This window comes from Mobula hypostoma, chromosome 9 (assembly GCF_963921235.1).
Source record: "Mobula hypostoma chromosome 9, sMobHyp1.1, whole genome shotgun sequence".
Lineage (NCBI taxonomy): Eukaryota > Metazoa > Chordata > Chondrichthyes > Myliobatiformes > Myliobatidae > Mobula > Mobula hypostoma.
Window position 1 is genome coordinate 26,598,763 of NC_086105.1, and position 25,097 is coordinate 26,623,859.

Sequence of the window (25,097 nt, forward strand, 5' to 3'; positions counted from 1 at the left end):
TCTTCAACATTTCCATCAGCTGCAATGTGATCTCACCACTAGCCACATCTTCTCCTGCACAACTTGTTCTGCAAGTATCAGTCTGTCCATGATGCCCTGGACTGCTTACTCTTCCCCTTCCCCAGACACATTCCCCTGGATGATAAGGGGTGTAACAACCTGCCCTTATACCACCTCTCTCATCACTATCTGGGGACCTAAACAGCCCTTCCAAGTGAGGCAGAGATTCACACACTCCACCTCCAACCCTATTTGTTGCATTCTGCGCTCTCGATGTGGCCTCCTCTATGTCAGTGAGTCCGAGTGCAGACTAGGTTTACCAAGAATCTGTGCCTGTCCTTCACAGACACCTAGAACATCTAGTTGTAAGCTATCTTAATTATTCTCCACTGTCAGGGTGAGGCAAAACATTAAACAGAGGAACAGCATCTGGGTAGTCTACCACTGAATTCTCCATTTTCAGGTAATCTTCTTCCCCTATCCTTTTCCTATCCTACTGTTCAATCCAGTTCCTCCTACACATACCTAATGCCACACACAGCCTGCAAACACCTCATTCTCTTTTCCTTTTCAACCATCTGTCCATCACCCACACACTCCTCAAACTTGCCCCTACCCATCCCTCATCCCTTAATTGGTTCTATGCTCCATTTTAGCAAATTCCATCTTTGACAGCCCTTTGTTGCCTCTACCCATCACTTTCCTGCTGCCAATGTTAACCCTACTATTCCCTTCTCCATCTGCCTATCATCTCTCCCTCACCTGGATCCATCTATCACTTACCAGCTCTTATTCCACCCTGTTGCCTCTCTCTATTGGCTTTCTCCCCTAATCTCCTTCAGTCCTTTGGTCTCAACCCAAAATGTCAACTGTCTATTTTCTTTCCCTGGATGCTACCTGACCCACTAAGTTCCTCCAGAAGTTTAACTTTTTCTCCAGGTTCCAGGTTTCATGTCTCCACATCTAACCCTTTGACCCTTCACCCCACTGTTGCCTGTGGACTTATCTGCTACATTTCATTAGAACAGCAATAACATTTCATTAGTATTTCATAGACTTATGTACTTTGGAACACACTGAGGCTGTGAACAGTGCATTATCTGAAGCACAATTTCTATCTCTTTTCTTCACTAAGACCAGAATATAGCTGGCACTGCAGGAAGCTATTTCCTCAGAAACCCATAAGTATCAACGTACTAGAGTTGTAGTACAGGGGGCGTAAAACATGTCAAATTGATGCAAATTTTATGAATAGCTTCACTTCAATTACTTAATTAGCAAGTTGTGGGCAAATCTGTCTTATTAATGACTAGAGGAAATTTATAAACCTATTTTAGTGAAAGTCTTGTGTGGAAGAAACACATCAGAGTTTGAAACATAATGAACACAACAATAATAAATAAGTAAAATACAAAATATTCAAACCCATATTAAACGCAACTGATAATTGAACTCACATGGTGCAACTAAGAAATAAGGTGTCTACGTTCCAAGCCAATATTACCTGAGTATTGAGCAATTCTTCACATTTCTGCATTTGTTTCTCTATGGCTGATTGAAGACATATTCTGCTTGTTTCTTGCTGCTGCATTACAGCAGACTTTGTTAATACCTTGAACAAAGAACAAGCCAAGTTAAACAGCTTTTGAACACAATACCACGTTTTCCCTCCAAATTAGTCAGATTAAAAAACAAACCTATAATTAAATGTGCTGTACATCTTTCAGAAAAGATCACTTTTAATTTAAAAAGTTAATATGAAGTCACAACATCCAGTCTATTACAAATGGCTATTTAATATCCCAGTCAGCATTCCCTTTGCAAAGACTGCACCTTGTTCAAACCCAGACACGTCACAGGCAACCGGGAAGCTACTGGGCTCACTTGACTAAAGTGGGTTCGATTTAGTCAATTTAAGACAGACCACACAGAACGCAGACAAATGAAACCTGCTGAAGAAAGAACCACCAGACATATTTCACTAACTGACAAATACCACATCCTCTACACATTAAATCTGCATGCTGTGAAATCCCATGGGCCAGCATGATGTTAAAAACATCAAGTAAAAGCAGATGGAAATTCCAAGAAATGAAGCATAAAAGGCAATGAGGCTAACACCCCATCGTGTAGGTGAAGCAGGGCAATTACAGCAGCCCATACAGATCCACTCAATGAGTCTGAATTTGAGGAAAGGAAGTTAAGGTGCAATAAAATAGGAGTTACCAGACTGTACCAAAGCCCAGAAATTCTGATATAAGGCTATGGCTCAGAAAGGTATGATTCCTGTTATCCATTTCCTGAATTCAATGGAGTATCCAATTGTACTAAATACAAGCTTTAATTTTAATGTTGGTAAATTGGTGTTATATTTACTATGATGTTGTCTTACATCTCTTTCTCCCTTGGGTACATCAGTCATAAAATTCCTGAACCTAAAAATAATCCCCTGATTTTAAAGCCTGCACAGAACGATGACGATGCTGATTGACAATAACCAGCCAGTAACAACTAGGGACATTTTTTGCACCACTTATAGGAAATGATACTAGATTTGTGCCAACAAAATGATGTAATTCAGATTAATGTAATGTAATTGTTTGAATTACAGTTCTTCATGCCTAAAAAAGATCATAGCAACTGTTCTTTTTGCCAACAAAAAAAATCATAGAAACACAGAAAGCAGGAAGAAGAGCAAATCTTTTTGCCCACTCAGCTACTGAAGATGGCTAATCATCTTTTCCAAAACTATATTCCTGCCCTCTCAAACCATCGATCCCTTTTGTAACTAGACAGTTATCCATCTCCTTTTTATATGTACTGTGTTCGGAAACAGATTTCTACAGTCCTCTGCAGTAGTGAATTCCACAGGCTTATCACTCAGAGTAGAGAAATCTTTCTTCAATCATTCCTGAACCTCTGTCCATGTAGCAGAAGACAGTAACTTGTCATTCTAAATACACCAGCTAGGGGAAATATCGTTCTGCCTCCAGCCTGTCCAGACCTTTCGGAATTTCATGTTTCAATTACATCCCTTCTCATACTTTTAAAAATCTGCTGAATATAAACTCAGATGACAACCTCTCTTCATATAGCAATCCTACCATCTCAGGACTCACTCCAAAGAACTTTTTAAAAATCTTCTTTAGCCACAAAAAACTAGAGGATGGATAATAATGTGTCTTTATTCAAGCTGAGCTGCAAGGACAAGCCAGGGAAGGCACAAGTTGGTGAGCCTAACATCAGTGATAGGTAAGTTACTGGAGGGAATACTAACAGAGGATCGATCTACATTTACAAAGGCATGAAGTACACACAAGAGACTACAGATGCTGGAATCTGGAATAGCAAGCAATCTTCAGGAGTAACTCAGTGGGTCACACATCATCTGTGCGGCAGCATTGTTGCAATCTGAAATGGCAACAATGCCTTTCCACCCTCATAGATGCTGCTCACTACACTGAATTCATCCAGCAGATTGTTTGTTGGTTTGGAAAGGCAAGGACTAATTAGGGATACTCAGCATAGCTCTGTGTTTGGGTAATTATGTCAGTTTTCTTTGATAAAATGACTACGACAATTGATGAGAGCAGGGTAGTATATGTTGACTTTGTGTAGGCTTTTGACAAGGTCTCACATGGTTGACTGGTCTGAAAATTGAGATTACATGTGATCATGGTGAGCTGGATGCTGAATCACTGAGATTCCAAAATAATCAGTTTCATAGGCAAGGAGATCGAAACTGCATAGGAAAACTGCCCATTCAATGCAGCTTTCCAGGACATTATCTGTCACTTGACAACAATGAAAATCTTGCTAAATGAATTTGTTTTGGTTTATTTGAGTATAGTGGTGACAATACATCAATGTTTCAATAAGTTCAAGTGCAAAGAGAATCATAAGTTCCTATTCAAAAATCCTTAAAATGCCATGAACAAGGAGAAAAAGTAATTAACATACTAACAGAATTTTAGCCTGTTTCTTAAGGACAAGGAAAGACAGGAGTTCAAGTTAACCTACAATTATTCAGGCCGTACAGGTCTGGGAATATATCTGAAGACCAAAACACAAACTGCTTATGCTGGGAATCCAAAATCATTACTGAAAATATTGTAAAAATACTCAGGAGCTTAAGTAGCATCTTTAGAGGGGAAAATAGGGTCAACGGTTCATGTCAATGACTCCCAGTCTGGTGAAAGGTCATCAATGCAAAATGTTTAATCTAGTCCCCATATGCACTGCCTGACTTGCTAGAGTTTTACTGATTCTTCTCTACTGATGTCAAGGTAGAGTATTTTGGCTTTGAAGAGAATGTAACATAATATCAAAGTAACACCTAGATTCCTGGTATAACATTATTAAGATAACACAGACAAGGGATGCATTAGCTGGAATTTAATCAAATCAGACATAGTTTTCCAAATTTTTAAATATAATCAGGAGGTTACAGTTTTGATATAGGAGAACTAATTCTGTTTATTGTGAATATAGAACCAGAGTTTTTGTCAAACTATTGGGCTATGAGGAATGAGGTTAGCAAACACTTGATGCAAAAAACAATGGAAAGTCCAAGCTGTCTAACCCAAATGGCAATACATGCCATGACAAATGATTTTAAATTTTTCTGTTAACTAAAGGCATACAGATGTAGATACAAGTTGGAGCTTTAGTTAGTGTCTGGATCAGCCAGGATCCCAGTGAATGGTGAAACTCTTTCAAGGGACTGAATGGTGTAATCCATATCTCATTACCTCAAGACACTGTAGCATAGTGCAAGCTAAACAAGTTTCTCATTGCACCTGTATGTAAATGTACTTGAGCAGATGACAATAAACTCAACTTTAATTTTGCATCAAGGCACTGTAAATGAAACAAATTTCATGCAGACTAAAGTACATTCTGAGGCCCCGTTAATGTTGCTCTATAACTGAACACACTCTACAAAGGGCGGCATAACAAATATTCTAGAACAACACATACAAAATCTAGGAGGAACTCAGCATGTCCTGTTGAAGGGGCCTCAGCCCAAATTGTTAACTGATTCTTCCCCTCCATATACGGGGGCGGGGGGGAGGGAATTGATAAGTTCGTGGCCTAAGGTAGAAGGAGTCAATTTTAGAAAACCTAGCACATTTATTTTTCAACATAGTCCCCTCCTACATTTACACACTTAGTCTAGCGGTCGTGGAGCATACAGATCTTGGCCTTCCAGAGAGTGCCCACAGCAGGGGTGATAGATAAGGTTGTGTCCTAAGGTAGAAGGAGATGAGTTATACAGCTCTCGTTACATGCACATGCAGTTCAACTCTGAGTGATTATGCAGAAAGTTTGAGGTTAATAATAGGAGGGGACTATGTTGAAAAATAAATGTGCTAGGTTTCCTAAAATTGACTCCTTCTACCTTTTTGCCACAAACTTATCAATCACCCCTCGGCCTGACTTGCTGAGTTCCTCCAGCATTTTGTGCACATTGTTCACAATTTCCAGCATCTGCAGAATCTCATGTGTCCAAGTGATCTAGAACATGTCTTCTGCCAGATACAGATGACCAAAAGCAAATAAAAACTTTTATGTACATAATATTAGCTATTCATTCAGAAATGTTAATTCTGCCATATATGCAGAGAAGGATATTTAGCTCAGTAATCATTCCACAAGTCACTGCCAAATGCTGTCACTTTCAGCCTTTCCCGCAGTTGATGTCAGATGATGAATGTGTCTGCATAAATGAGGGATGGTGCATAATAATTTCCCACCATTGCTGGCACTATTACTGTCATAGAAATAAATCCAATTTCTGCAAGATTGCATGTCCCAGTCTGGAGCTACCATATTTTGATAAAGTGACTCAATTTAATATCCAAATGCTTCTACACACCTTGTCCTGTTCTATTCTAGGCAAATGACTGACAATGAATCACTCCACACTGTCCTCCCCAATCATGAGGACAGAAATCCAATGAACTCAACACTACTTTGCCTATTTGGCTAAAACAGCAAAATTCATCAGCATCAATGGGAAAGATGGTAGACAAATGAAAAATCTAGCAAATGCTTTTATGAAATTACATTGTTGCCTCTAATCTTAATGATTAACTACACAACAACTTTAAATTAGTGACACTGCCATTCTCAAACATCCTACTAAACATTAAAAGGATTATTAGGAAGAACTCTTAATTATGCCTATTTAGTACTCCAAAGGAAACAAAAAAAAACACAGAACATCTGCTTAAACAAGTACAGTCTCTGCAAGGCTCAACATACAGAGTTAGAGTACATGCCAAATTTGAGACCCTACAATAAAGTCTACATAAATCAAACAAACAATGAAACAAGAGTCAAAGCAGAATTTACAATCTTGTGTATTAAGACGATTGCTGACCAATATTACACTAGCAAAGAAAGCCAGATCGAAAAGGCTAGCCAGACCAACATACGGCTTTACACTATCAATATAACATGATCTACTTTTGGGTTTATTGATGGAATTGAGCATGAATTTCTGGGAAGTAAAATCAACCCAAGCTCAAAATCCAACTAAAAGAACTGGCGCTCATTCGACCATTAAACTGAAATACAAGTCCATTTGCACACTGGGGATCAATAGCAAACAAATCCTGACACACTGAAAAGCACAAATTCAACATTAAATCAACAGGGAAAGAGTAGCTTGAACAATGAAAACAGGTGATCATTGGGACAGCACACAGTAAAACCCTGAAAAATGGTTAGTCTCTCGCTTCGAGTGTTTAACTTTCTTAAACTTAAAACTTATGCTCAATTTCATCTATGCCACATTATTAAAAAGACCTCATTATATCCACAAAAATACTATTTTCAGAAATCTTTATCATGTGATACTTTAAGCAGTATACAATAAGTGATCAGGAATGACACTTCAATTCCAGCCATTCAATATCAACATCAAACATTCTGCCTTTTAGTTAACTACAAGCCTGCAATGTTCTTGGCTATGGTCCAGCAAATAAGCTTTCTGACTAAACTAAAAGGTTTCCTTTTAATCCATATCCACTACATTTAGGACTTGTATGGTCAGAAGACAAGAAACCCTTAACCCTCATTGCTCTGAAATGTTTGTGCAAACCTGGCACACAAGGTTTAAAAGGGTTATGTATCTATCATCAGAAGTAATGAATTTTAAAAATATTTCATTATGTCATATACCACAAACAGACTGTGTAACAACATTCAATATAGAAAATACACAGGGAATTTATTCTTACTTGACAGCAGGTGCTTTATATTTCCCGTTTTCTTTAGATAATACTGAAATGATAGATGTATATCATGTGGATAAGAAACTGTATGTAGCAAAACTAATTATTTATCAAAAATATACAATTTAGTGAGTAACTATTTCGTAGTTAAAAACACAACCACAGCTAAAACTACTTTTGTATGAGAGCAGAGTCTGCAGGAATGTCTGGTTATTTAATATACTTTGAAATACTTGAATATGCTTGCTTACACACATAGGCTTTGCACCTGAACATATTAAATATTAATAATTTTTCAGAATAATGTTTTCACATTTTTTTTTCTGAATTCAGATACGAGTACATTTCTTCAACTCCCATGCAGTGTGAACCGATGTTGAGAAATGCAAGAAAGAGTAGTAAGTTTCAAAGGTGATCTATAATTGGTACCCTTGTCAGTTGATAGTATGGTTACACAGCTGTTAACTTGCAATTCTATTGTAAGTTGACAGTAATGTACCTACGCCTCAGGAAAACACAAGACAGATTTTATTCTTGTGCTAATTTTATGAAGAAGATCAAAATTAACCCAGCAACTGACTAACCTAACCAAAGCAACCTCCAATATTTACGAAGGCAAGCGACCATATTATTACTTGTCCCATCATATTGGCAATCTCACTCAGTGGTTAGTGCAGAAAATGTGAGCTTTCAACTGTTCAAGGAAAATGCTTTCAAGACTAAAGTTGGTCATTTGGGGAAAATTAAATAGAAATTTTAACATTACTTGGTTGCAAATTAAACATCCAAATCAACAAACTCTTGATCTGGAGGAATTCTCCAATTATTATTGCCAATAACTATCTATTTCAAGCAGCACAGAAATTCTTGCCGATATTATAACACATGATGCTGATACTCACAATTCTGAATTATTTAGCAACATACTAAATAATTTATAAAATTAAATAACATAGTAAATAATAATGGAATTTAGAAGATTAAGGGGGGATCTTATTGAAATGTATAAAATCCTAAAAGGATTGGACAGGCTAGATGCAGGAAGATTGTTCCCGATGTTGGGGAAGTCCAGAACGAGGGGTCACAGTTTAAGGATAAAGGGGAAGCCTTTTAGGACCGAGATGAGGAAACACTTCTTCACACAGAGAGTGGTGAATCTGTGGAATTCTCTACCACAGGAAACAGTTGAGGCCAGTTCACTGGCTATATTTAAGAGGGAGTTAGATAAGGCCCTTGTGGCTAAAGGGATCAGGGGGTATGGAGAGAAGGCTGGTACAGGGTTCTGAGTTGGATGATCAGCCATGATCATACTGAATGGGGGTGCAGGCTCGAAGGGCCGAATGGCCTACTCCTGCACCTATTTTCTATGTTTCTATATGGCCCTTGTGGCGAAAGGGATCGGGGGTATGGAGAGAAGGCAGTTACAGGGTTCTGAGTTGGATGATCAGCCATGATCATACTGAATAGCGGTGCAGGCTCGAAGGGCTAAATGGCCTACTCCTGCACCTATTTTCTATGTTTCTATACTCCTTATTCTTCTGTTGGACATACTTGATTGCTGCTCAGATATTCACTTCCTGATCATTTCAGGTGCAGATTCATTTATTTAACATATATATATCGAACATACTGTGCAGTGAAATGTGTTGTTTTTGTTAAAAGCCAACACAAACTAAGGGAAAATCTGCAGATGCTGGAAATCCAAGCAACACACATAAAATCTGCTGAAGGGTCTCGGCCCGAAATGTCAACAGTACTCCTTTCCATAGATGCTGCTTCGCCTGCTGAGTTCCTCCAGCATTTTGTGTGTGTTGCTAACACAAACTAAGGATCACTGAGGGCAGCTGCAAGAGCGGCAACACACACCAGTAGCAATATAGCATGACCACAATTTTCAGCAGAACAATGCAATCAACAAAACAAAGTAAAATCAGCAAAACAAGCCCCTTCCCTCCCACCCACATACACAGACAACCCTCCAACCCCAGAACAGGCTGCTTCCAAGCCTCCGGTGGGCTCACAGGCATCAGGACCCTGACTTGTGGCGCCAGCTCAAGGGTTTCAACTAACAGGCCTTAACGTCCAGATTGCTAACTTCAATCTTTGACCCTTGGGCTTCGATTTTCAGTATCGATCCCAGGACTCACCAGTCACGGACACTGAACTTCAGGCCTCAAGCTCCCAACTCACATGGATGTCTGACCCCCCCTGGACTCGCTGACCTGCATGGTCAACAGCCCTGGTCCATGGGGCCCGCCAACCTAATTCATTGACTATGAGAATGGCTGCTCTTCATTTGCATCGCCTGCCGACCCAATATCCGTCCACGTAAACTGCTGCCCTTCGACCATGGCGCACTACGACCTCTACTCCGCCACTGACTCCTGTTTCCCACATTTATTTAACTGCCCCTGACCTCTAGCACCTATTCATCCCTGTCCCTAAACCCTAACCTGACCCCTCACTCCCTGTGCTATCCCCTAAAACCATTCCTCATACCCTAAAAGCCTAACTGAGCCACAGCTTTGATTGACATCACAGCTCAGCACCATCTTGACCACAACCATCCAGGGAGGTTGTAACCAAATAGGCACACATTTGGTCTGCAATGAAAATTGTGAAGCGCATGCAAGTCCAATGATGATTATATACCAGAACTGGCAGAAACAATCAGTCAAAATGGAATATTTTGATTGTTTCAGAATCAGGTTTTTTATCACCGGCATGTGACGTGAAATTTGTTAACTTAGCAGCAGCAATTCAATGTACTACATAATATAGAAGAGAAAAATAAATAAAAATTATAATAATAATAATAAGTAAATCAATTACAGTATATGTATATTGAATAGATTAAAAAACGTGCAAAAAAACAAAAACTGTATATTAAAAAAAGTGAGTTGGTGTCCAAGGGTTCAAAGTCCATTTAGGAATTGGACGGCAGAGGGGAAGAAACTGTTCCTGAATCGCTGAGTGTGTGCCTTCAAGCTTCTGTACCTCCTCCCTGATGGTAACAATGAGAAAAGGGGTCCTTAATAATGGACTCTGCCTTTCTGAGATACCGCTCCTTGAAGATGTCCTGGGTACTTTGTAGGCTAGTACCCAAGATGGAGCTGACTAGATTTACAACCCTCTGCAGTTTCTTTCGGTCCTGTGCAGTAGCCCCTCCATACCAGACAGTGATGCAGCCTGTCAGAATGCTCTCCACGGTACAACTATAGAAGTTTTTGAGTTTATCTGTTGACATGCCAAATCTCTTCAAACTCCTAATAAAGTATAGCCGCTGTCTTGCCTTCTTTATAAGTACATTGATATGTTGGGACCAGGCTGGATCCCCAGAGATCTTGACACCCAGGAACTTGAAACTGCTCATTCTCTCCACTTCTGATCCCTCTATGAGGATTGGTGTGTTCCTTCATCTTAACCTTCCTGAAGTTCACAATCAGCTCTTTAGTCGATGAACAGCATCCTGACATAGATGTTTGTGTCATCCACGTGGTCTAAAGCCGCGTGGAGAGCCACTGAGATTGCGTCTGCCGTTGACCTATTGTCGTGATAGGCAAATTGCAATGGGTCCAGGTGCTTATTGAGACAGGAGTTCAGTCTACTCATGACCAACCACTCAAAGCATTTCATCACTGTCGATGTGAGTGCTACTGGGTGATAGTCATTAAGACAGCTCACTTTATTTTTTTTAGGCACTGATATAATTGTTGCCTTTTTGAAGCAAGTGGGGACTTCCACCCGTAGCAGTGATAAGTTGAAAGTGACCTTGAATACTTCCACTAATTGGTTGGCACAGGTTTTCAGAGCCTTACCAGGTACTCCATCTAGACCTTCCGCCTTGCGAGGGTTCACTCTCCTTAAAGACAGCCTAACATCGGCCTCTGAGACGGAGATCACAAGGTCATCAGGTGCAGCAGGGATCTTCACAGCTGTAGTTGTGTTCTTCCTCTCAAAGCAGGCATAGAAGACGTTGAGTTTATCTGGTAGTGAAGTATCGCTGCCGTTCATGCTATTGAGGTTTGCTTTGTAGGAAGTAGTGTCTTACAAACCCTGCCAGAGGTGCTGTGCATCCGATGTTGTCTCCAAGCTCATTCAAGATTGTCTCTTCGCCCTTGAAATAGCCCTCTGCAAATCATACCTGGTTTTCTGGTACAGGTCTGGGTCGCCAGACTTGAATGCCACAGATCTAGCTTTCAGCAGACGACGTACCTCCTGGTTCATCCACGGCTTTTGGTTTGGGAATGTACAGTAAGTCTTTATAGGCACACACTCATCTACACAGATTTTAATGAAGACGGTGACAACTGCAGCATATTCATCCAGGTTCAAAGATGAACCCTTTAATATAGTCCCGTCCACTGATTTAAAGCAGTCCTGTAAAAGCTCCTGTGCTTTCCTTGTCCATACCTTCTTGGTCCTCTCTACTGGTGCTGAAGTCTTCAGTCTCTGCCTATACTCAGGGAGTAGAAGTACAGCCGGGTGATCAGACTTCCCGAAATGAGGGCATGGAATAGCACGGTCGGCATTCTTTATGGTGGTGTAGCAATGGTCCAGTGTGTTGTTTCCAGTGGTATTGTAAGTGATCTGTTGATGGTAATTGATCAGTGATTTTTTCAAATCTCCCAAAACAATGGTACAGGCGTTAGGATGTGCTGTTTCCTGCATGTTGATCCCATTGTTCAGACACCTAAAGCCTGCTTGTTACTTCCTTCAATGCTTCACTGTGCCATTACTTGCTTAGTAGAAACCACATTACATTTCATTAATCACTATCATTTTGAAAAGAATGTCAGAGCCACCATTATTTACTTGTCAGCCGATTTTAACACACAAACGTTATTATATACATATGAAAACAGTGCAATACTTCAGGTAATCACTCACAGGGTTCCCTATCTACCCACCCCCATTTGAACCAATTTATACAGGAACACCATCAAGTGTCCTGACCAGCAGGTACGGGAATCACAAGGCATCTGACTGCAAGTCCCTTCACAGGACTGCGAGGACTGCTGGGAGGATCATTGGGGTCTCTCTTCCACCCATCAGAAATACTTACCCGGAGCGCTGCAAATGCAAACCCCTTCACAAGGTCTTTCCCATACATCCAACAATCTCTTTGATCCCCCACCATCAGGCAGGAGGTACCATAGCATTAGGACAAGAATTGTTAGGATGGGAGACAGCTTCGTCCCCCAGGCCGTGAGTCTACTGAACTCCCTACCACCACCTAGGTCTCATCACATACGAAGCAACAGTTGCACTATACTGTTTACTTTTGAACATATGCTGTAAAATGCGCCTTATTATTCTTCAATTTATTTGTGGTAATATTAACGTGTTATGTATGTGAGTTATATGTACTGTGTTGTGCACCTTGGTCCTGAGAAACATTGTTTTGTTTAGCAGTATACATGCATATGGCTGAATGACAATAAGACCATAAAATATAGGAGCAGATTTGGCTATCACATCTGCTCTGCTATCTATCACGGCTGATCCATTTTCCCTCTCATTCACAATCTCCTGCTTTCTCCCCATTTCCCTTCACACCATGACCAAACAATAAACTGAACTTGAACAACAGTCATGAAAAAGATCTGAAATCATTGAGCATGCATTCTGGTAAAATAAACTATGGACAATCAAGTGAAAAGGATTATTACATTTATTTTCTTAACCAAGAAAATTATTTGCCTTCATAACCTAACAGCACTCACACCTTTGAATCCAAAGGTTATAGATCCATTTCCAAGACATTTCAGCGCATAATTCCGTACTGCATAATGCAGTACTGAGGGAGCCTTACATTGCCCAAAAGTATTGTCACTTTAAGACATTAAACTAAGGCCTTTATGTCCTCTCAGGTACAGTACTGTGTAAAAGTCTTAGGCACATGTAAAAAGTTCTGTAAAGCTAATATGCATTCAAAAATAATGAAATGAAAAATTTCTAAATATCAAAAATGTTACTATAAAGAGCAGTAAACAAACACCCTTTGCTTTTAACTCTCTTAGGTACACTGTTGTGCAGTTTTATACGAAAATTGGCTGGTAGGTTGTTCCAAGCATTCTAGAGAACTTGCCACAGTTCTTCTGCAGACTTTGGCTGTCTCAATTGCTTCTGTGTCTCTAGGTAATCCCAGACAGCCTAAACGATGTTGAAATCAGGGCTCTGTGGAGGCCATGATATCTGAAACCATACAAAAAATCTGGGGTGCATAAGGCTTTTGTACAGCACTGTACATGTTCAAGAGATCATGGTATTAACTCTTGAGAATGTGCAGTGTATTTGTGGCCAATAATTTCCTGTACTAATTATTAAATAGTAGCTTACTGATTGGGGCCAGTGTCAGAGTCTACAAAAATCACTAAACTACATCAATTATGATGGATTTCCTCATCTACATGGAAATATATTCTTGCTCACAAGGAGCCACAAGACAAATCGCTGCATGGCATCAGGATCTTGTACAGTACGAATCAAATGTATAAGTAGGCCATGACAAGTCGTGCTGTCAGCACTCTTCTGATAAGCTCTGAGAGCAAAGCTATGGCCGGAACTTTGCCATCTGCCAAAACGGTCAGATTTTCCAGTGCTTCTGAATATATCTTGACAGTTTGAAACATCTAAAATCCTTCAAAATTGATACATTGAAATGTTATTTTTAAAAATTACAATTACAATGCAACTAGCTGTACGTACAGTACACCTTTCTTCCTCACAGCTGCAAATTCAACATTCAAGAGGAACGAGTTAGCCTGCTGCAAGATCCAAGAGCGAATTTCTCAGCGTAACAAGGAAAAATCTGCCAGCAAGTTGGGGCCATCTGCATTTCCTGAACTTGCTGGCGCTTGCAGGGCTAACTGTAGTATTGTCAATAAAATCTAGCACTACATGGGCCAAATTATTTGGTCATTTATCCTTTAGTTTTTTTTTTGCGGGACTGCATGTTCAGTTTGGCTGTTGCATATGCTATATTATAGCAACTACACATCAAAAGTATTTAATTGGCTGTTAAGCTCTTCTGACATGCCAGGGCCATGTACGTGGTGTTCTTTCTTTCTTTTGCCTTTGGGACAGAACAGTAATTCTGGGAGTGTATTGAAGAAACGTCAAAAAAATTAAATTGCACTAATCTTTACATTCTTCTTCAGCTCCATTACAATTAACAAAGCTTATCCCTACTAACAAAGAACACAAAAGCCTAAAACATGCAAAAGAGATTGGATATTAAAGATCCAACTTTTATATATGGAAACATTTATTAAAATAATACAAGTTATCCAATTCAGTAACTGTTCTACAAAACTGGAATTTTAGTACATGCCAGATGTGCATTTCAGGAAATTGCACACTCTCTGAGACTAATTGTAAAAAGAAGAATGTGTGCTTAACGGTTTATGCTAGAAATGTATCTTTACAAATTAGATTTGGTGGATGGTGATGGAAAATACAGTCGGCCCTCCTTATCCATGAGGGATTGGTTCCCGGATCCCTCGCAGATACCAGAAAACACAGATCCTCAAGTCCTTATTTAACCTGTTTAAATGCGATGCACCTTAGGACCCAGCGGAACCCCGGACCTTATTTAATCTGTCTCAGTGTGGTGGACATTAGGACCTGGCAACAGAGCTGTGATTCCGCAGTGTTTCTGTTCACGAAAATAATCACGATCACGATTGAAAATAAAGTGGAAATAATAAAGCGATCGGAAAGAGGTGAAACGCCATCGGTCATTGGAAAAGTGTTAGGCTACAGATGGTCAACGATTAGAACAATTTTAAAGGATAAAGTGAGAAAGGCCCTGCGCCGATGAAAGCTACAATTATTACTAAGCAACGCAGTGGCTTTATTATTGGGTTTTAGGGTTTTGGGTTTTTGATCTTCCACATCAACCCGGCAGGGATGGAGAGCGTCTCGGGAGCGGTCTGTCACTGGATCGAACTCAGGAACTTCCATTCCTGAACCTGGCGCTGAAACATATGTTTCTTAAGTGTTTTATATGCATAGAAAGGCAAAATATATACTATATACTAAGACAAACGTTTGACTAACTGACGCTATATATCGGATGTACCTGTTCCGACTTACTTAGTAAGAGGACTTCCGTTTTTTTTCCGATCCCGATCCATGATAACCTACGCATATCCTCCTGTACACTTTAAATCATCTCTAGATTACTTATAATACCTAATACAATGTAAATACCTAGTAAAGTAGTTCTATACTGCATTGTTTAGGGAATAATGACAAGAAAAAAATGTCTGTACATGTTCGAACAACAAGTGCTGGAAGAGCTCTTCTGGGTTTTCTCGATTCATGGTTGGTTAAATTCACGCATGCAGAACTTGCGGATAAGGAGGGCCGACTGTAACCTTCAAATTCAAAATAAGCTATTAATAGTCTTAGAGAAGCTGCATTTTGTCAAATTAATGTATCCAGTGAGACTATGGCATTCTCACAGATAGTTTGTCTTATAGGTTATTAAGACATGCTTCTGCAACATGGTTAGATTCCTAGAAAACCTGAAATGATAATCAGACGTTTCCTCAGACAATCTCTGCTAATAATACTCCAATATGCAATTAATCAGCACTGCTGCAACCTCAACCCACCTATTTAACCTTAGCCTAATCACAGGACAATTTACAGTGACCAATTAATCTACTAACTGGTATGTCTTTCGATAGAGGGAGGAAAACAGAACACCTGAAGGAAATCCAGGCAGACATGGGGAAGATGTACAAACTCCTTACAGAGGGGACCAAACTGAAATTCGAATTCTGATGACCTAAACTGTAATAGCGCTGCACAAAACTGCTATGCTACCATGGCACCCAATTTTCCTCCAATTCTAAATCCTAAAAGCCTCCAGACAGGTCACACCATTATATCTAACATTCCCTCCAAATATTTCCAAATATTAAAGCCTACCATTCCACAAGTTCCAGGGCCCCTCATAACCACTGTGTCAAGATATCAGAAATCTCCCTCAGAACAATATATAACCAGAGATGAGCAACAATAAGGGAACCATGCTTCTTCTAAAACAACTTCACATTTAAAAAGCTCTGAACAAAAAGGACAGCAACACACACAAAATGCTGGAGGAACTCAGCAGGTCAGGTACCATCTATGCAAGTAAATAAACAGCAGACGTTTTGGGCCAAGACTGTTCATCCAGCATGTTGTGTGCGCTGCTCTGGATTTCCAACATCTGCAGAACCTCGTGTTATTGAACAAAAAGGAACTTCTAAAATGCAAAAGAATAGCATTTGTGACACATACTGTACCTTGACTGCAACAATGAAATGTCATCAAACTCCAACTCTAGCTGTGCTTTGCAAGGATAATTGTTTAGGCACAATAAAACATTCAACAATGTTAATTTTTATGCATTTTTCCTGACAGGAAGTTAACCAAGTTTAAAATATAACCTTTTAACTTATAATATTATGCAGATACAAATTTAACGTGTAACCTGACAAATTATATTTAGTTCTGTTTACATGTATTCTGTCCCAACCAACACCTTTTTCTTTAAACCTTGTTTTAAAATGTAAAAACAGGATGTATACAGAATTTGCATTCCTGGGATTCTGTTCTATCTGCTTGAAAGGACTAATCAGAACAACAGAAAATCTGCAGACACTGGAAATCCAAGCAACACACACAAGATGCTGGAGGAACTCAGCAGGCCAGGCAGCATCTATGGAAAAGAGTACAGGCGACATATCAGGCCAAATCCCTTCATCAGGACCGAAGAGAAAAGGATGAGAAGTAGATTTAAAAAGAGGGAGAAGGAAGTTGATTGATGAAAGAGATACAGGGCTTGAGGGGGAATCTAATAGGAGTGAAAGAAGGCCATGGAAGAAAAAAAAAGGGCCAGGAACACCAAAGGGAGGCGATGGGTAGGTAAAGTGAGAGGGAAAAGGGGATGGGGAATACTGAATGGTGAAGGAGAAGGGTGGGGAGGACAGTACTGGAAATTTGAGAAATCTTGTTTATGCCATCAGGTTGTAAGTTACCCAGACAGAGTATAAGGTGTTGTTCCTCCAACCTGAGTGTGGCCTCATCGTGGCAGTAGAGGAGGCCATGGATTGACATATCAGAATGGGAATGAGAAATGGAATTAAAATATGTAGCCACTGGGAGATCCTGCTTCTTCTGGCAGATGGAGTGTAGGTGCTCGGCAAAGCGGTCTTCCAATCTACATTGGGAAGACTTCACCTGGGAGTCTGTTGGGGTCAAACATACTTTGCCTGCGAGTCTGTTGGGGTCACATACTGCACCCAGTGCTCCCAGTGCGGCTTCCTATATATCAATGAGACTCAACCCATTGAAGGGATTTAAAATCAAAGCTCTATTATTTAAGGAGAGAATTCAAATAACGTTTTGACAAAATAGTGCAGCTGAAATCTTGAATCCATTTCCCAAACAGTGTAGTGTCTAGATATTGAGCTTTCAAGACAAGATATAATGTCATAACTGTGAAAATAACAATAAAGGCAAATCAGTGAACTATTGTTGAAGTGAGTTGCTGAGTTGCTGAACTTATTGTAGGATATATGAACTTGATCAGATTTCGAAACAGAAGGTCCAGAATGGTTCAAAGTGAGACGTAATATCATTTATGGTATCTCAGAGACATATATCAGATCCATAAATAGAAAATTAAAATGATAATAATTACCAAGTCAGCCAAAGCTGAGTAATTCCATGTCTTTTGTTTTTCAATCACCCTGTTCCATGAACTGATAGGGTTCATAAAATTGCCTTTTTAAGAGTTATCAACCAAGTGTGGAAACTTTGAAACATGCAGTTTATATTAATGTAACATAGAGAAAGTTTATTTTAAATCAATGCCTGAAAACAGTTAATTAATTAAGGTATTAAAATTCTATCTTTAAATCTAAATCCATATATACATATAGGTAATATTTGTTTCAACATATCTGAATTACTTAGACCTTTACTGACTCTAGGGATAAGCTTTAAAAACTAAACAGTGGCTAAAATACATACACAATGGATAAAAATAAGAAAAATATTTACTTTTATTGATTGCTGTAATAGGCAGCAGTAGCCACATTCACTTCTGTAGGGAAAAAAAAACTCCCAGATGAGCTCAATGCCTTTTATGGATGCTTTGAATGGGAGAATAGGATTACATCCGTACAAATCCTGCAGCACCTAGTGACTCTGTGATCTCCATCTCAGAAACTGACATCTGAACATCTTTCATGAGGGTGAACCCTCACAAGGCATCAGGCCTTGTTGGTGTACCTGGTAGGACTCTGAAAGCCTGCGCCAACCAACTGGCGGGAGTGTTCAAGGACATCCTCAGTCTCTCACTGCTGAAGTCAGAGGTGTGCACCTGCTTCAAAAGGGCATCAATCATACCAATGCCCAAGAAGAGCAGGGTGAATTGCCTCAGCACCCATCACCCAGTTGGCGCTCACATCTACAGTGATTAGGGGCTTTGAGAGGTTGGTCACAGTTAGAATCAACTCCTGCCGAGAAACGACCTGGACCCACAGCAGTTTGCCTATCACCACAAAAGGTCTACAGCGGATGCAATCTCACTGGCTCTTGACTCAGCCTTGAATCACCTGGACAACAGTAATATCTACATCAGGCTGCTCTTTACTCAGTCCTAATCAACGAGCTCCAAAACCTGGGCCTCTGTACCTCCCTCTGCAACTGGAATATTAACTTCCCCACCAGGAGATTACAGTCTGTGCAGATTGGAAATAACATCTTCTCCTAGCTGACAATCAACACTAACACACCTCAAGGATCCATGCTTAGCCCACTGTTCAGCTTTCTTCTGCATCCACAACAACTACTGTTGACAAAAGTTTCAGATGGTGATGAGGCGGTGTACAGGAGCAAGATAGATCAGCTGGTTGAGTGGTGTCACAACAACAACTTTGAAGTCAATGTCAGTAAGACCAGATATTGATTGTAGACTTCAGGAAGGGGAAGTCAGAGGAACATTCACCAGCCCTCACTGAGAGATTAGCAGTGGAAAAGGTGAACAGCTTTAGGTTCCTGGGTGTCAACATCTCTGAAGATTTATTCTGGACCCACCAGACTGACACAATTACAAAGGCGGCAAGATCTCATTATATTTCATTAAGAGCTTGAGGAGACTTCTTGTGTTCCCAAAGACACTTGCAAATTTCTACAAATGTACCATGCAGAGCATTCTAACTGGTTGCATCACCATCTAGTATGGAGGGGACATTGCACAGGATCAGAAATAGCTGCAGAAAGTTGTAAACTCAGCTAGCTCCATCATGGGCACTAGCTTTCCCAGCATCCAGGACACCTTCCAAAGGTGATGCCTCAAAAAGGCGTTATTTATCATTAAGGATCCCCATCACTCAGGACATGCCCTCTTCTCATTGCTACCATAAAGAATGTGGTACACGAGCCTAAAGAGACACACTCAGGAACATCTTTTTCCACTCTGTCATCAGAATGGAATGGACAATGAATCCATCAATACTACCTCACTATTCTTCCTCTCTTTTTTCACTACTTTTTAATTCATATTTTATATACACTTTATATTGTATAATTTAGATTTTATTAGGTATTGCAATGTACTGCCGCTGCAAAACAATGCATTTCATGACATATACCAGTGATATTAAATCTGATTCTGTTTCTCATTCAGAAAAATCAGTTAAATTACATTATATCATGGCATTAGATTGCATGTATGTATTTGATTTAGTAACTATTATTTCTTTTGCAATATAGATTAATGATCTGTAGAGTATCAATCATTTTTCTTAAATACAGTAGAATGCTCTAAATATTAATATCCATCTATTCTTTATTAATTTGTACACTGTCAGGTAATGAACTTAATACCCAACAACTACCCCAAAGAGAGTTACATTTAATCAAAAAAGATCAATACACTGTAAGGATTCTTGACTGAAATTTTTTTGAAGTTAACCTTTATGAAAACATTCAAAACCCAGTGTTTGGCATTGATTTTAATCATAAGTGGACAATTAAATTGATACTCAGCTACACCACCAGATGGGGTACTTATGAAAACAGAGTTAAACACAAACAAATGCTGTAAGAACTCAGCCAGTCAAACAACTTCTATGAAAATAACGCCCGAGGTTGTGGACAGAATTGAATCAAGGAAAGTATTTGGAACTAATCTTTGGATTTGTAACTGAGCGGAAAGATGAAATATGAAGGTAAGTTAGCTGATAATATAAAAGAGGAAGGCAAATTTTTTTCAGATATATAAAGAGTAAAAGAGAGACAAGAGTGGATATCAGACCGCTAGAAAATTACGCTGGAGACGTAATAATGGGGGAACAAAGAAATAGAGGATTAACTTAAGTATTTGGTGCCAATCCTCACTGTGGAAGATACTACTGGTGTGTCAGAAATTCAAGGGTGTCAGGGGGCTGAAGTAACTATAGTTGCTACCATGAAGGAGAAGGTACTTGGGAAGCTGAAAAGTCTGAAGGTAGGCAAGTCACCTGGGCCAGATAAAATACACCCAGCGTTCTGAAAGAGGTAGCTGAAGAGATTGTGGAGGCATTGGTAGTGATCTTTCAGGAATCATGAGTTCTGGAATGGTTCTGTGGGACTGTAAAATTGCAAAAAGGCACTTCACTCTTTAAGGAGGAAGGGAGGCCAAATTTCTGGAAAATAGAAAGATAGGTGGAGAGGCAGGTAGTGTTTAGGAAGCAGGGAGTCTGCAGAAGGACTAAGACAGATCGGAAGAATGGGCAAAGAACCGGCAGATAGAATATAGTGTAGGGAAGCATATGGTCATGCAATTTGATAAAAGGAATAAAGGCGTAAACTATTTTCCAAACAGGAGCAAATTCAGAAATCAGAGGTGCAAAGGAACTTGGGAATCCCCGTGCAGGATTCCCTAAAGCTTAACTTGCAGGTTGAGTCAGCAGTAAGGAAGACAAATGCAATGTTAGCATTCATTTTGAGAGGATTAGAATATAAAAACAAGGGTGTAATGCTAACCTTTATATGGCATTAGTCAGACCATATTTGGGAGTATTGAGAGTAGTTTTGAGCCCCTTATGTGAAAAACCTCCAGAGGAGGTTCATGAGAATGATCCCAAGAATAAAAGAGTTAACCTATGAAGAATGTTTGCTGGCTCCAGGCCTGTACTCACTGGAGTTTAGAAGAATGGGGGTCGGGGATCTCACTGAAACCTACTGAATATTGAAAGAGTAGATGTACAGAGGATGTTTCCTACAGTCTAGGACCACAGCCTCAAAATAGAAAAACATCCCTTTAGAACAGAGGCTGGTGAATCTGTGCAATTTATTGCCACGGACAGCTGTTGAGGCCAAGTCATTAGGAACATTGAGTACATTTAAAACAGAGGCTGATAGCTTCTTGATTAGGAAGGGTTTCAAAGGTTACAGGGTGAAGGCAGGAGAATGGGATTGAAAGGGATAATAAATCAGCCTTGATGGAATGACAGAGCAGACTTAATGGGCCTACTTCTGCACCTATGTCTTAAGATCTAAATTAATTTTGATTACAACTTAAAATGGTAAGTTTATTGATGCATACACTGTGAATTCTGTTTAATATAATTGCATAATGGACTTGATTTTGCAAAGAAAGGCCAGGAGCTATTCAAAGGTAATTTTCTGACTCCACTCCATTTTTATCAGAGATGGAGCACAAAGTTGTAATAGGTTCTCCTCCATAGGTTTCAATTTTGGAAAATTGCAGCTTTTAAGACAAAAGGATGTGTTAGTCCTTTTTATAACACTTAACAATAAATTGCCCTTTTAATATTTAGACACACTTTGTCCTTCCTTTCAACAAACTTAAAAACCTATATTTCCTCTAAGTTTCAGTTTGCAAAAAAGAAAATTTAATTTTCTTTTCTTTTTGGTGAGGGAGATTGCAGAGATCAAGGTGGTGGGTGGTAAGTAAATCCAAGTGAGGGGGGAGCTGGGTGGTGAGGGCACAAGTAGGGAAGATGTGAGAAGCTGGGAGGTGATAGATGGAAGAGGCTGAAAAAGATGGAACCTGATAGGAAATGACAGTGGACCATGGAATTAAAGGTGGGGAACCAGAGCAAAGGAGGTATGGGTAATGGTCAGATCATACCGGCAGGGAAGGAGAAACAGAAGGAATAAAGGGACCTGAGGGATAAGGGAAAACAAAGGGGTGGGGTGAGGGTGAACAGAGTGGACTGGTTACCGAAAGTTTGAGATTATGTCATTAGAGACTACCAAACTAGAATATGAGGTGTTGTTCCTCTAATCTGTATTCAGCCTCAACTAGTCAGGAGAGGAAACTGTGCACAGACCTGTCAGTGTGGGAATGGGAAGCAGAATTAAAATGGCTAACTACCTGGAGATCCTGGCTGTTACAGTAGCCAGACTAGTGGTGCTCAATGAAGCGATTCCTGAATCTGTGTCAGGTCTCACCAATGTAGAGGAGGCCCCTCTAGGAGCCTACTAAAAACATTACACTGATGGATTTGCACATGAAGTGCTGCCTCACCTGGAAGGACTGGTTCGGGCTCCAAATGATGGTGGTGTAAAGCAAAGTGTAACATTTAGGAAGGTTGCAGGGTTAAGTACCAGGAGGGAGATCATGGAGGTGGGAGCAAAACAAGCTAAAGGAGTTGCGGAGAAGGGAGAGAAAGAAAAGATGTGCCTGGTGGTGGGATCCCACTGGAAATTGTGGAAGTTGTGGAGAATGCTATTTTGGATTCAGAGGCTTGCAGAGTGGTAGATGAGGACAAGGGGAATCCTGTCCTTATTATGCCAGTGGAGGATGCAGTGAGGCTAGTTGTCCAGGAAATGGAAGAGATGTGGGTAAGAGCTACATTCATAGCAGTGAAAGGGAAAACCCATTTTCTGAAAAGGACATCTGAGACGTCCTGGATAGGAAAGACTCATCATGAAAACAAATGCAGGGACAACAGGGGAGCTGAGAGATAGGAATAGCATCCTTGCAAATGAGAGGGTGGCAAGAGGTGTAATCAAGGTGTTGGAATCAGTAGGTTTGTAAAAGATGTTGTTATCAATGTTAGAGTGAGTTTTTAGGTAGATGATTCATTTACACTCAAATGGCTTTGGCTACCAGTCTTCTGTTTGACAAGGTACTATGGATTGAGTTCACAACAATGCATTTCCTAAATGCTGTGAATATTGGAATACTAGCCAGATGCTGCGGGTGGAAGTGTGAAGTTCACAGGTAGTTTCGAAGACAGCCTTATCTATACTTTATAAATATTAATTGCCCTCTATGTTAGCACGTAAAATACCAAATAAATGTATTGTGGATTTGACTTGCACTCCTAAAGGCTGTACCAACCCAGACATGTTGGCATCAGGAGGAAAGGATGAAGTCAGAAGGTGTGATGTTTTGTATGTAGCTTCAAAAGGAAGCATTGTCTATAACTTTGTAAATAGCGATTGCCCTTTGGGTTTAGCATATAAATAGCGAGCCCACATTGGGCTAGCAGACCTTTCCACCGAAAGTGTCTCCGTCCGTATGATGTCTGCTGTACCTTGTTGTGTTGAATAAAGAAGCTGCTTTGTACCTACCAGTGACTCTCTCTCCGGTGATTTCATCCACCCCACAACAATCAATAATTTCGTTTCCCTCCACATCTGCTGCCTGACTAGAGTTACTCCAGCATTTTCTGTATGTTACTCCATTCCAGCACCTGCAGCCTTTCTTGTGTTTCAATTTATTTCAACTCTGCCTGAAGAATACCAACCTTAAATTCTTCAATGATAATGCTAAGAGCATCGTTGCCAGCTTTTCGAAGGTCTTCTAACTGCTGTTTATGTTTTTCCTGGAAAATAATATTACAATCTGTTAATGTGTGAATTATGAACAAATGTTATTACAGCCATTATCAATACCATAGTGATAACATTTTAATGCTGTGTAGAAATATTGCAATTTTTTAAATAATGGTAATTGAAAGCAGCACAAAATTCCTAGCTATTTACATGCTAGTACATACCAAGACAACCTAGCTTACTCTATTACAAAAATTCGATTGTGTGTTATGTTTGGGCCGTTACTGAATTTCATAGTACGTAAACATAGCATATAACTTTTCATATCCACATGTGGCTTCACTCTAATGCAATTTTACTCTACTTTGATGAGGAAGCTTTAGTATGAGTGCATTAAATATTTGGATGATTACATGATCAAGGCTACAGAAGTTAATAGTACTATTGTCATCAAAAATGGATTCACAGATTAGTTGAACTCATTATTGAGACAAAGGTGTTGCTGTTTTAATAATTAGGGCATTGAGAATGAATAAAAAATTAACACCTTTGGAAAATGGAGAACAAGTTAAGCATTGCAGTGATAAGAATTGTTTACAATGTACTCTGAAACAACAGTAATGAATCGTGAAACATTTACGAATCAAGGTACTGTAGATATGCCATTGCTACTAACAGCTATAGCAAATTCAGTACTATTTGCCAACAGAACTACCCACTGAACAGAAATGTTTTTAATTTAAAGGTAGCTTACAATCATTTTTTCATATAATGTGCAGTTTTCACCAAAGCAAAAACATACAAATCTGAATCAACGTCAAGTAAGTTTGAATTAATGTATCTTAAAGCAGCTTTAAATTCCTTGGCATGAACATATCTGAGGATCTGCCCTGGGACAAGCACTAAGTGTCAACACAAAGAAGTCACGACAGCACCTCTACTTTCTTCAAAGTTTGCATAGATTCTGCATGTCACCAAAAACTTTGACAAACTTCTATCGATGCTTAGTGGTGAGTACCCTAACTTGTTGCATCATCAACCGGTATAGAAACACCA

At 39.7% G+C, this 25,097-nt stretch overlaps 1 protein-coding gene across 3 annotated transcripts in view; it reads right to left on the minus strand.

The window, feature by feature from the left end:
• The window catches only part of LOC134351576 (coiled-coil domain-containing protein 91-like), a 208,120-nt gene that overhangs the window by 78,568 nt on the left and 104,455 nt on the right, over positions 1-25,097 (minus strand). For all 3 annotated transcript variants that reach the window (XM_063057916.1, XM_063057915.1, XM_063057917.1), the window contains exons 7-8: positions 24,014-24,091; positions 1,505-1,612 (exon numbers count right to left, since the gene is read on the minus strand). In XM_063057916.1, coding sequence (XP_062913986.1) covers positions 1,505-1,612; positions 24,014-24,091 — 186 coding nt within the window. The remainder of the gene's footprint in view (positions 1-1,504; positions 1,613-24,013; positions 24,092-25,097) is intronic.